This window comes from Chiloscyllium plagiosum, unplaced genomic scaffold, assembly GCF_037043375.1.
Source record: "Chiloscyllium plagiosum isolate Xiang-an unplaced genomic scaffold, Cpla_swu_hap1 HiC_scaffold_2, whole genome shotgun sequence".
In the NCBI taxonomy this organism is placed as follows: domain Eukaryota; kingdom Metazoa; phylum Chordata; class Chondrichthyes; order Orectolobiformes; family Hemiscylliidae; genus Chiloscyllium; species Chiloscyllium plagiosum.
The window spans coordinates 27,187,439-27,200,641 of NW_028270140.1; the positions used below are offsets into that span (position 1 = coordinate 27,187,439).

The 13,203-nt window shown below is 40.6% G+C and overlaps 1 protein-coding gene across 3 annotated transcripts in view; it reads right to left on the minus strand.

Moving 5' to 3' along the window:
• cntln (centlein, centrosomal protein) overlaps nt 1–13,203 on the minus strand; it is a 470,872-nt gene that overhangs the window by 217,390 nt on the left and 240,279 nt on the right. For all 3 annotated transcript variants that reach the window (XM_087995387.1, XM_087995398.1, XM_087995382.1), the window contains exon 15: nt 10,375–10,466. In XM_087995387.1, coding sequence (XP_087851513.1) covers nt 10,375–10,466 — 92 coding nt within the window. The remainder of the gene's footprint in view (nt 1–10,374; nt 10,467–13,203) is intronic.

The following is a 13,203-nucleotide window of genomic DNA, read 5'->3' on the forward strand; positions in this document are numbered from 1 at the left end:
TGAATTTGCGCTATAAGTAAACAGTATGGATTATTCCATTATATTTTCTTTCTTTGATGAACAAACTGTTGTTTTATTGTTAAAACAAAATCTGCAACACTGCATGTTTATGTTTCAGCAAGAGAACACCTTGTCAAAACTAAAAATAAACTATGATTGATCAAGTTAGATTTCTGTCTGGAAAGTGACTTGTCCAGTAATAACATCAGATGGGATCATGACAGCATGTACATCTTTCTTTCAATAAGGTGACCAACACTGCACACTGCAGTCTCACTAGTGCCCTGTATAAATGAAGCATAACGTCCCTAGTATTCAACTCCCTTGTGTTAAACAATAACATTCTATTAACATTCCAAAGCATTTGCTTTACCTACCTGCAGACCTTCTGTGATTTAAACACAAGGGGAGTTAGGTCCCTCTGTATCTTAAAGCTTTGCAAATTCCCATAATTATGAAACATGCTTCTTTGTTATTCTTCCTGCCAAAATGGACAATTTCATATTCTCCCACATTTTACTCCATTTGCCAAATATTGCCCACTCAACCTTTTTTTAAACCTTTGTGAATCCCCTTCGCAACTTTCCTACTTATTTTGTGTCATCTACAAACTTGGCAGCTATATCTACTGTCCGTTCAATCTCTTCAGCATGTTCTGCCATTCAATGAGATCATGTCTGATCTGTGGCCTAATTCCATATGTCTACTTTTGCCCCCTTTATGTTCCTAATACCTTTCCTTAATTAAAATTTATCCATATCACAGATTTAAAATCAATTTGACCCAAAATCCACTGCCATTTGTGGAAGAGTGTTCGAAACATCTATCACCCTTTTTATGAAGAAGTGCTTTCTAACATCTCTCCTGAATATTCTGGTCAAATTCTAAGAAAATGCCTCCAAGTTCTAGAATCCCCAACCAGTGTAAATAGTTTATTTAAGTAATCTACTCAGGTCATTTACATCAAATGTGAACAGTTGAGATCTGAGCACTGATCTGTGTGGCACACCACTCATTAATTTTTTCAACCTGAAAAATAGTTATTTACATTCCCTGCTTCCCGTTATCCAGCCAAACTTCTATCCATGCCAATATATTCCCCCCCACACCATGAGCTCTTATTTTCTACAATAACCTTTGATACAGCACCTTAGCAAAAGCCTTTGGAAATCTAAGTGTTGTACATCCACAAGTTCTCAAAAAAATCTATTGGCGAGGTTGATGACACCACCTTCCTCCAATGTCTGGACTACACTGGCTTGGCTTCATTCTTATCAGACTAATCATAACCAGAGAACTGCCTGCAATGGCTGTTTTTCCAGTTCCTGCTCTGAAATTCTGGTGTCCTCCAAGGACCTTTCTTTAAAATGCTCATATTTCTCATCTACATGTTTTCCCTTGGTGACATAATCTGAAAATATAGGGTGGAATCTTGCATTTCGTTTTCGACTAGGTGTGGAGGTGGAAGCACTTCATTTGAAGAAGGTTGGGTTTTCCACACAATCACTTTCTTTCATATTACATATGCACACAGGTAAAACACCAAATCCTATGGGCAGGAAGTTTTGCCTTTACCCACCTGCTGAGGGCTTCCAAGTTTCAAATTCCAGCTGCTATATTTAAAAGACAATCAGAAAGCATTCCACTTTCTGCAATCCAAGAGCCTCCCTCAACCTCTGTTCATCACTTCCACCCACCACTGAAGATGTCAAGCTGCATAAGTAGTACCACATTTCAGATACCTCTCCTTAGATAATTTTCTGAAGACTGTTCAGGAAGAAGCAAAAGTTCCTTTTCCTAAAGATAGCAACTACAGGCCATCCTAACTAATGAAGGCTGCCTGGACATAAGTGTCTGCAAAGGCGAGTGTTGAAAGATGGCTCAAAAGAACCTGGCTCCAGTGCTGCAAGAGGCTGAAAGATTTGCTGCTCTTTGCCAGGTACACTATCTACTCAATGCTTCATGCTTCTTGAGTGTGAATTAGCATTGCATGGTTGTCACCACAGAAGACTGTCAGGCACAAGATAAGATGCCAGGCATTTCTGTCAATATCTCATGGGCAATCAATATCTGTCACTTTATTGCAGCAATCAATGTAGCACTAGGTGCATCATAGCAGTAGTGTCCTCTCACACGTCTAATAGGGTTCACATTTAAAACATAAGAGGAGCTTACAACACTCAGCAACTCAGGCACCATCAGCTCAATTACTTTTCTTCATCCTCATCCAATAGCTTTTCACTAAAGGCTTGCAAGGGCAAAAATATAAATTTGGCTTTAGGATGAACACCTCACAGATATCTCAGGCATCAATATCATCATATAATGCTTTATTGTTTTTCATTAAGCGTAGATCTCTGACGCCTCTGAATCATGTGCATTCAGAACCCTTTAGCTCCTAACATTCCTCATACCACATTCTTCTCACTCAATGCACATGGTCATTCACAGATTTGCAGACTGACACCTTTATCTGTATCAATCGTGCTCACATACCCATGAATGATTGTCTCCTGTGGGAAAAGAACATGCAAAAAAAAGCACAAGCATGCCTTGGGATGGAGTGGGGAGGTGTGCTATCTGACATAAAACTTTCGCCCCCCCTTGAGGGACAAGGCAGGACAAGGCTTGTGCTGGAGGGGAGATTAGATTTCTACAGCCATTGAATGAGAAAACTTCCAATCTATTGCTTGCTGCTCCACCTCATGTACCAGAGTCCCAAATAAACATTTGGTAAGGTTTGTGGTTCTCAGTACTAACAAATCTTCATGTTTTTCTATGCAATCTCCAAGCTCCTTTCCAGATCAGAATATAAAAAGGAGACCAAGTCTCCAGGCCCACCTCTACCAGCTCCACTGAGTACATCACTGAGGAGGAATTGTCAAGGCCTTAGTTCCTTGTTCTTTCCCTCCACCAGCACAGAGACCATCTTCGGTACATTGTTTAGCACAGCACTGACATGAACCCACAGCTAAAGGAGAAAGAAACGGCTGAGATCTGTTACGTGAGAGAACTGTTGCAGAACAGACCACTGCCCCCAGCACAGATGATAAGGCTCTGCATGGGGCCACTAATAAGCTGACAGAGATGAATAGGCAAACAGGGGATTGTCTGGTAGAGGTGCCAGAGATTGTGTGCAGAGTGCAGCTAAAGGCAGAGGATTCTGCTCAAGTTCTGGCTGAGGACATAGCTCCTGAATGCAAATGTGTGACTGCCTCCACGGAAAGGATGGCGTACACTGTTGAGAGGCAGGTCTGGCCGAACAATCTGTACCTGTCAAATTTGTACAGGGACCTGCACTCTCTTGTTTGAATCATGGAATCATTCACTTATACTAGCTAGGTGACAGAATTAGAATTATGTTTTATTGTCACGTGCACTCAAGTACAGAGATACAGGAATACAGTGAAGAGTGTATAAAAATGCCACTCACCGGTATCATCTTCGGTACAAAATCCAAATTCAGGTAGACAGGACAGTGAAGAAGGAGTTTGATATGCTTGCCTTTATTGGTCAGTGCATTGAATTTAAGAGTTAAGAGGTCATGTTGGAGTTGTACAGGACGTTGGTTAAGCCACTTTTGGAATACTGCATTCAATTTTGGTCTCCCTGTTATAGAAAGGATGTTATGAAACTTGAAAGAGTTCAGAAAGGATTTACAAGGATGTTGCCAGGTTTGGAGGGTTTGAGCTATAGGGAGAGGTTGAATAGGCTGGGCTGTTTTCTCTGGAGCGTCAGAAGTGGGTGGTGATGTTATAGAGGTTTACAAAATCATGAGGGGCATGGATAGGGTGAACAGACAAGGTCTTTTCCCTGGGGTGCAGAATCCAAAATTAAATGGCATAGGTTTAAGGTGAAAGGGGAAAGATTTAAAAGGGACGTAAGGGGCAACATTTTCACGGAGAGTGTGGTACATGTATGGAATGAGCTGCCAGAAGTGACGGAGGCTAGTACAATTCCAACATTTAAAAGGCATCTGGATGGGTATATGAATAGGAAGGGTTTGGAGGGATATGGACCAAACGCTAGCAAATGGGATGAGATTAATTTAGGATATCTGGTCGGCATGGACCAGTTGGACCAAAGGGTGGAGTTTTGATTATCTGATCAGCTTCCAGCTGTACAGCTCTATGATTATATCTAGATACAAAAAAAATCTAAGATACAAAAACCAAAACTAAAGAAAAAGCAGAAAAGCGAAAACAAACAGAGCCATGAAGGAAAGGGGAAACATCCAGATCAAAAAGTCTTCTCTACATGAGGTAACCGTAAAATAAGTGGGCCTCCCTCTCCAAAGCCTTGAGTCTCAGTGCCCCCGCAGGCCCTTGGAAGTTGGTCCCACTACCACTACAGTCCCTCATAAGTCACTCCTGCCACCGGAGCCAAAGAACTTTACTTTTGCGCCTGGGATGAGGAAGGTGCCTTTAGCTCCATTCTGAGCACAATCCCTGGCAGCTCTACCAGGCATTCCCCTGCTTGCCTATTCACCTCTGTCAGCTCATTCTGACTATTTATGCTTTTCTTGTAGACTACCTTGAGGGGCCATGATCATTATTCATGCTCAAATGCACAGCATATGGAGCAGTGAAAAGAGCACTGAGGCTGTCAATCTCTGCAGCCCTCTGGGAGGTACAAAACCTCTGCAGAGTGGAAACCTAAGCTACATGTTTGGATTCCAGGAGTCAATCAGCAAAGTTTAGCCCCACTACATTTCTGTAGTATATGAATGTCCTTGCAAGTTGAGGTGAGTGTCATTTAGGTGCAGCCCCAATCAGATAATCAAAACTCCACCCTGATGCACTGGCCAGGAAACTAAAGGAGGGGTTATTTGTGTAAAGATAACAAATTAACTTACAATTCATGGTAAAGTATCTTAACATTTTTAAGCTATAAAGGAAACATGCCTTTGAGGGCAGAGTGTCCACATATGTTAATGCAAAGTCATTCGCCCTCAAATCCAGCCATTGTCTGGTTTTCTCAGGCCTGCCTATCTTGTCGGAATATTGCACTGGCTTCTTCAAAATCATCATCACCATCAGCATTGAGTCACTCAGCACCAAACTCTCTTTCTTCCTTGACTGAAGAGACTGGTGGCATATTCGACTTTCTCTCTTCTAAGATCTCATTCTGTCATTAAGTTAGTTTGAGGCCAGCAATCACTTTTCTAGAGACAAAAGAAACAAAACCCAGGAACACTGGACCCGAAACATTAACTCTGCTTTCTTTCCACAGGTGCTGCCAAACATGCTGAATTTTTCCAGCAATTTCTGCTTTCATTGCTATTTTTCTAGAGGTCCTGTACAATGAGTACTAGAAGGTTCCTCCTGGGCAGTCCTGGTAATTGAAGCACATCTTTTGAAGGCAAATTGCTTCTTCAATGATAGCTGCTGAAAATGTGTTGCTGGAAAAACGCAGCAGGTCAGGCAGCATCCAAGGAGCAGGAGAATCGACGTTTCGGGCATGAGCCCTTCTTCAGGAATGAGGGGAGGGAGGAAGAGAGCTTCTTCAAGGAAGACATCCTTGCAAGAGGATTCGCAGTAGGTTAAAATCTTTGAGGAGAAAGTGAGGACTGCAGATGCTGGAGATCAAAGCTGAAAATGTGTTGCTGGAAAAGCGCAGCAGGTCAGGCAGCATCCAAGGAGCAGGAGAATCGACATTTCGGGCATGAGCCCTTCTTCACGGTCATTGGCCAAGCTTTCCGGGGCTAGTCCTTGTCACTCACAAGATAGCCCTGGAGATCATGCATATCAGTGTACAGTTGAGGAACCTGGGAGTTGTTCAGAATATAAGCATTGAGGCAGCTCACTAATTGGTGACAGCACATCTGCAAGATTTGCTGTCTGTGGTTACAACAGATTGGACCACGATGGAGTGAAATCCCTCCTGTTTAGGAATTTGCATGGATAATGCCATTGCGCTCTGATTGCTGCACATGTGCAATCAATAGCCCTTTGTATATGTGGGAACCTAGCAATAGCTATCCAAAACCTAGGCACCTTTGCTCTTTGAGTCAATGAATTGGACAAACTGTGTTGCTTTCCTGTAAAGAGCATCAGTAAACTCCCAAATATAATTCTCAGCTACCAATTGGAAGATGCCACACATGTCCCCAGTTCAGGTTTGTCAGGACCTAGTGACCGGAAAGTTCAATGCTGCTGTAATCTTCAGCACAACAGGCACACTGATGCCTCTCAAGCCGTCTGATTGCAGATTTGTTGACAGGAGCTGGCAGATGTAGGCAATGGCATCCATAGTCATTGCTTTTCCTTCACTCATCATTTAGCTCAATCTGACTTCTGGTGGTGTTCTTTATTCCCTGTAAAAAAAATCTACACTCTTGGAATATACAGCATACATAACTTGGCTTTCCTGACTAAATCCGTGACTCTCAGGTACATGGGCCTGTAAATGTTACTGTATGACTGCAAGTGGAACAACACATCCTCACCACCACAACTGCTGCTGAATCTTAGGTGCCCTTTTCAGACTTAAGCATTAAATGAATTGTTTTTTCATTCATTCTCAGGATTCTAACAATCAACAATGGATTCACGGTCATCAGGGAACTCTTAATTCCAGATTTTTATTGAATTCGCATTACACCATCTGCCACAGCAGGATTCAAATCCAGGATCCAGAAACATTAGGTGGTCACTGGATTAACAGTTCAGCGATAATACCACTGGCCTTTGCCTCCCTTAAATCACAGAACATCGTTGGAAAGTTGGTGTTGGGAGATAATAGAGCTTATTTGCCTTTATTCTTCAGGGAGTGCTTCTGTTCAGTGCCAAGGTTTCAAATGAACGCTCATGCAATAATATTTTTCAGTTTCTGTTTCAATTCCTTCAGCTGGGTGTGTTTGTACTGTGCAGGAACAGATGCCAGGCCCTTCCATTTGTACTATGCGTTCTCTGCATTTGAAAGCTGATTGAGGAGTGAGGTGGTCATTGTTAATATGCATTTGATTCATTCACTTTCTCTACACTACACTTTCCCTCCTACCACCACTACAGATGGCCTTCTCTCCAGTATGCTTTCTCTGTCCTTCTTCAATGTCCTCCTGAGACTACCAGCCCTTTCATTACCTCTTCCTGATCCCACTGCCATCCAGATCCCCATTTCCAGCGTTGGCCTTAAATTGCACCTTATTCAATTCAACTGTTCATTCTCTCCTCCAGCACATCTAATTACCTCAATATGTTCCCCACCCACAGTATGCAGCTTCCACAATTTCTTGTCACCCTTATCCCTGTCAGTGATTTTCCCCTCTGCAAATCACTTTCCTTCCTTTATTTCCTATGAGTCTTCCAGTGTTCTTGACAATCATGCCCTTTAAGTTCTAGTCCCTACCATTCTCTTCTATCCAACCAACTTTATCAGAACCTTTCAAGTTGACCTCTCTTTTGAGTACAGCCCTACTTTGGGTTAAACTCCACTTCCTGCCCAGGTCAAGGTTGCTGACATCAGTCAGTGTGGCTGCCTCATTTGGGCAGGTTGATGAACCCAGTGAGGTTTCACCCTTCAACACTACGCAAGCAACACTATATATGACTGAGACTATTCAAAACCTGTAGATCTGGTCAGGCTTCTCTTAAACTATAAGCATTTGAGTGACTTGTTTATAGAAGAGCCGAGATATTAAAGAAGCTTTTACTCATCAGACCTTCAACAAAGAAATCTACCCCTGCCAGGTATTGCAACACATATGTATATAGTCAGTTTTGTGGATTAACCTATTTTTGCCTATCAAGATTGTGCCCTGAACATAATCCGAGCAGGCTGGGGTGTTAATGAGTATTTATGACCCACTAAAGCCGATCCAACTGAAAGGTTCTGAGAACTTAATACCAAACTTTAACGCCACCAGGAAACTTAATTTTAGCCTCCCACCAAATAGCGGTTCACCATCTGTATTTCTAAAAACTCCAGGCAGTTGTAGACGATTCCACCTGTGTCAGTTTTACATTTACCCAATGACAATCATTGCTGTCTCACCACCCCTCATTCCTGATGAAGGACTTTTGCCTGAAACGTCGATTTTCCGCTCCTTGGATGCTGTCTGATCTGCTGTGCTTTTCCAGCACCACACTCTCGAATGTAATCTCCAGCATCTGCAGTACTCACTTTCACCTTAAATAAATACCCTCTGTAAACCTGACGACATTTAAAGCACTACTGCTGCATGTTAACTTGCGCCAAGTCCCATTCACCCATCATTTCTGTTCTTGAGAACCTATACAGACTCAAATCATAATCTAATCAAACAGAGTCAGCACGTCTTCATGAGAACGAAGTCATGTCTGACTAATTTATTAGAGATTTTCAAGGAAGGCTCAACCAGCGAAGATAGAGGGGAACCAGTGGATTTGCTGTATTTGTAGTTCCAGAAAGCACTCGACAAGGTACATCATAAAAGGTTAAGTCGTAAGATAAGAGCCCATGGTGTTGGAGGTACCATGTTGGCATGGAAACAGAATTGGCTAACAGGCAGGAAACAGCATTTCGGAATAAAAGATACTTTTTCAGGTTTGCAACCTATAACCAGTGATCCACAGGGAACAGTGCTGGGACCACAACTGTTTACAATATGCATTAATGACCTGGAGGGAGGAAGCAAACACATTATTGCCAAACTTGCAGACAGCACAAAAATAGATGGAAAGGCAAATTGCTTGAGGGAGACAGTTTACAGAGAGATATTGAGAGGTTAGGTAAATGAGCAAAAATATTGGCAAATGAAATATAATGTTGGAAGATATGAAGTTGCTCATTTTGGAAGAGAGAACAAAAAGAACAGAGTATTATTTAAGTGGATATAAACTGCAGAAAACTTGGGGAAAGGCATGAAACACAGAAAGCCAGCACACAGGTGCAGCAGGTAATCAGGAAGGTAAATGGAATCATAAAACAGAAATTGCTGGAAAAGCACAGCAAGTTTGGCAGCATCTATGGACAGAAATTAGAGTTAACGTTTCAGGCCCAGTGATCCTTCCTCAGACCTGTATCTGAAGCGTTAACGTTGATTTCTCTCCATTGATGCTGCCAGACCTGCTGAGCTTTTCCAGCAATTTCGGTGTTTGCTTCTGATTTCCAACTTCTGCAGTTCTTTCAAGTTTTTATTTAAGACAAATGCAATGTTGGCCCTTATTTCAAGGAACTTAGAACATAAGTACAGGGAAGTCTTGCTGCAGCTGTCCAAGGTATTGGTGAGACCACATCTGAAGTAATGCGAACAGTTTGGTCCTCTTATTTAAGGAAAGATATCATTTCATTGAAGGCAGTTCCGACAAGATTCACTAGGATGTTCCCTGGTATGGAGAGATTGTTTTATGAGTGACAGCTAAACAGGTTGGGTCTCTACTCACTGGAGTTTCGGTGATCTCATTGAAATATGTAGGATTCTTAAGGTGCTCGACAGTGTAAATGCTAAGAGGATGTTTCCCTTCATGAGAAAGTCTAGGATCATAGGGCATAGTCTCAGGATAAAGGGTGCCAATTTAAGATTGAAGTGAGAAGAATTTTTTTTTCTAAAAGGGTTCACAGTCTTTGGACTTTTTTGCCACAGAGAGCTATGGAGACAGAGAGCTTGTGTACATTAAAGGCTGATACATGCAGCTTCTTGATCAGTTGGGAATTGGAACAGGCTGACAGCTGCAAGCTGTTCTTATTTCTTATAGTTTTTTATCTTAAGCAACACCCCAAATTTTAAAATTCTTACCCTTGATTTCAAAACCCTCCAGTCTTACCTTTCTCTGTCTCACAGCCTCTGATCTCTGTACACTAACGTCTAATTCTAGTCTCTTGAGCATCCCAGTTTTTACCTGCACCATTTTTGGTAGCTATCCCTTTAGTTTCATAGGTTCAAAGTTCTGCAGATTTTTTTGTGAACCTTTCTACCTCATTTTCTGCTGCAAAGACAGTCTTTAAGATCTCTCTCTTTGATCAACATTCTGGCTATCCACCCTCATACCTCATGTGACTGATTGCGTATTTTTTAATGGGCCTGCAATGACACCTAGGACACTTTATTAAGGTAGAAGTATTATGTTAACCCCCTGGGTACAATATGTTTACAAAAATGAAGAGGTAGCTTTCTAAACAAAGCATAAACCTCAGAAATATTTTTAACATGGTTATAAATTTAGTAAAAGCATACAGAAATTTCAGTGGTTCATAGCTGTATTTGCATTCACAAAACCGAAATCTGTGTATTGTAAGATGCATTGGTAAAAGGTGAAGTGTAATATATTCACCACCTGTGGTGCTGTGCTCTGGAAAAAAAAAAGTTTATTATCTTCAATAAACTAATGCAGCCAGCTTTAACATTTGTGCAACAATATTATCTCCAAGGAATGTTATAATTGTTTCCTGCACCTTTTTTAATGACTGCTCCAACTTCCCTTTGGTCCTGGTTTTGGGTGTGCTGCATTTCATTCCTTCATCTCCATCAAGTCTGATAAGGAGCTCTATGAATGGAATGAATAATAACATTTCATTAAGCCCCTATGACACAGAACAGTCATTTTCATGGAAAAACAATGATTTTTCTCAAATTGTTAGCGTCATTTTCTCATTGCCTCTTTTGGTTTCTAAAAGTACCTGGAAAGAGCCAATGAGTAAGAAAAACACAAGTTAAAATTCTACTTGTGCCCACAAGGAAGGGAAATATATACAGGATAAAATGCTCATAAGTTTATGAAATGTTTCAGTAAAATGCACCAAAACACAGAAATCAATGGAGAGAGGCACAGATTTTGCTACAAGTGTCAAAAGGTTTTTCAGGTCACAAAAGTAGTTCTATGTTGCACAATAGCTGTATCTGAACAAGCATACTGTAACCATTTTTATAATAAGAACATCACAAAATGAAAAAAAACGTAATGAATCAGGAAAAAGAAAGAACTAGAGGCAATATGAGGAAGAACTTTATTTTAAGCAATGCATGATTAAGATTTGGAATACATTCCCTGATTGTATGGAAAAGGAAAATTGGATAAATATTTTAAAGAGAAAATAATTGCTGGGCTACAAAGAGACAAAGAGTGGAAATAATAACCGTTCTTCAAAAAACCCAGTGCAGGCTCAATGGGCTGAAAGGTCTTCTTCTGTGCTGTAATATTCTATGATTCTACAAATTTCTTTTAATATTTGAAATATTTTTGTCATTCACTACACAGGACATTACATAATTGTTTAATCTCCTTCTGTCACTTTGCATTTCATGACTGCATTCCGTATTGTGGATTGAATTAGTTATTGGCCAGAGAGCAGACAACAGTCAGAGACTATCCTGCCTGCTTTGGTAGGCACTCTCAAGGACATTATGGGCAGGGAATAGGTCAGGACCATAGTCTCTGAAAAGGCTAGAGGAAAATATTCTGTGAGTTTTTGGCCAGGCCACCGATTTCTATTGAATTATCACCTCATCTTGTCTTTCACACTGAAATCTGACCCATGGCTTCCCATTCTCAATAAAATCTCACCCTGATTTCTTCATAGCAACAAAAGGTTGCTCTAATATTGAAAGTTATCAGGATTACCCTTATTTGGTTTAGGCAAAAATGAACGAGCATTTTCTTTATTAGACTTGCTCAGGTTCTAAAATTCACTCCATACTTTGATTCTAACAACCAAAATACCACACTTCCAACATCAAAAGAACAAATGAATAACACTTCAAAGGTTCCTACAACTTTGAATTTTTGCTCCAAAACATCCTGTCAATTATATATGTATACAGAAACATGAAAACATTTAATTATATTAATACTTTCAAACTATTCACTTTAATTTGTTTCAAAGGCCACCATACCTGAAATGAAGACAGCCCAAGGTTAGCAGGCCAGCATCAGTGATAAAAGGATTCAAATTATGTTCACAGAGAAACCTCAAGTACAAGTAAGGTAATTTCTGTAGGTTAATTAAAGGAATTATAGCAATTTGGAACTCAACCCACTCAATTTTATTTTAAATTTATTCACAGGTTGGGGGTATCACTGGCAAGATCAGCATTCATAGTTCATTTCTAATTGCCATTGAGAAGATTCTGGATTAGTGGTGCTGGAAGAACACAGCAGTTCAGGCAGCATCCGAGGAACAGTAAAATCGACGTTTCGGGCAAAAGCCCTTCATCAGCCCTTCATTTGAGAAGATGGTGATGAGTCATCTTCTTGAATTATTGCAGTCCAAGTGTCAGACATTTCAAGGCTCACATTTAGGGAGACCAGGAAGGACATCAGTCCAACTCCTGTTCCCACAAAACATCATTTGCAAATCTCTTTCTTCACATACTCTATATGACCTAATGCCATCCCGATAATACACATTCAAAAATGAGGCTCCTTCCCATCAATTTCTCACTGATATAGGCAACTGATTTCAAGGCTCCAGCAAACAGTACAGACACTATGATATGTGGGATCAGGCTGGTCAATACTAAACTTCAAGTTGAATCATTATACTATCAGTTTTTGAGATGGGAAAAGACCTATTTGTGTACATTTGAAGTCTAGGATGAGCAAAGACGGCCTTGTTACAAAATGCTACTATGAAGTCCAAAATATAGTATATTTTGTTGTTGAAGTTTTATCTGTAATGCTGATGTGACAAGAAGTTCCTGTGCTTCTACACCAACATTATACACGTACAATTAAAATAATACGAAGACTGTAAAAGTTTGGCAACATAACTCAGTCATTGTAATAAATCTCAGATACTGGACAATTAACCCAAAAGAACTGTTTGCTCAAGTAAGATGTTTTAATTTTTGTACTGTTCCAATTTTGCCTCTTCTGTCTGCTATGATTTGCATTTGACATGTATACCAGGAAGGTTTCAGACCTCTTGGTATTTTACACATCAACTGCTCGTGTGCCATTTCTATTCAGTTTATTTCAGCTCACAAATACACTCACCAATCAAAATAAAAACTGGAATACTTCATTTCTGCTGAATGTAACAGGCAGCTGTAAATGTGATCTCCACTGCCCTCCGCCAGATTGTGCGACAAGAATATGCTCATGTTGTGACAGACTGATGTGGGACCTGCTTAGCTGGAAACATTTGTCGGTCCTACATCCTGTACTCCTGTTGAATCCTGAGTCTCATTAAATGCATGGAAAAACTGGACTTTGCCTGAACTGTTCCCCAAACACACAATACCTTAATAGGAGGGCAGGTGAGCCAGATTTCCCCCAATTTTAT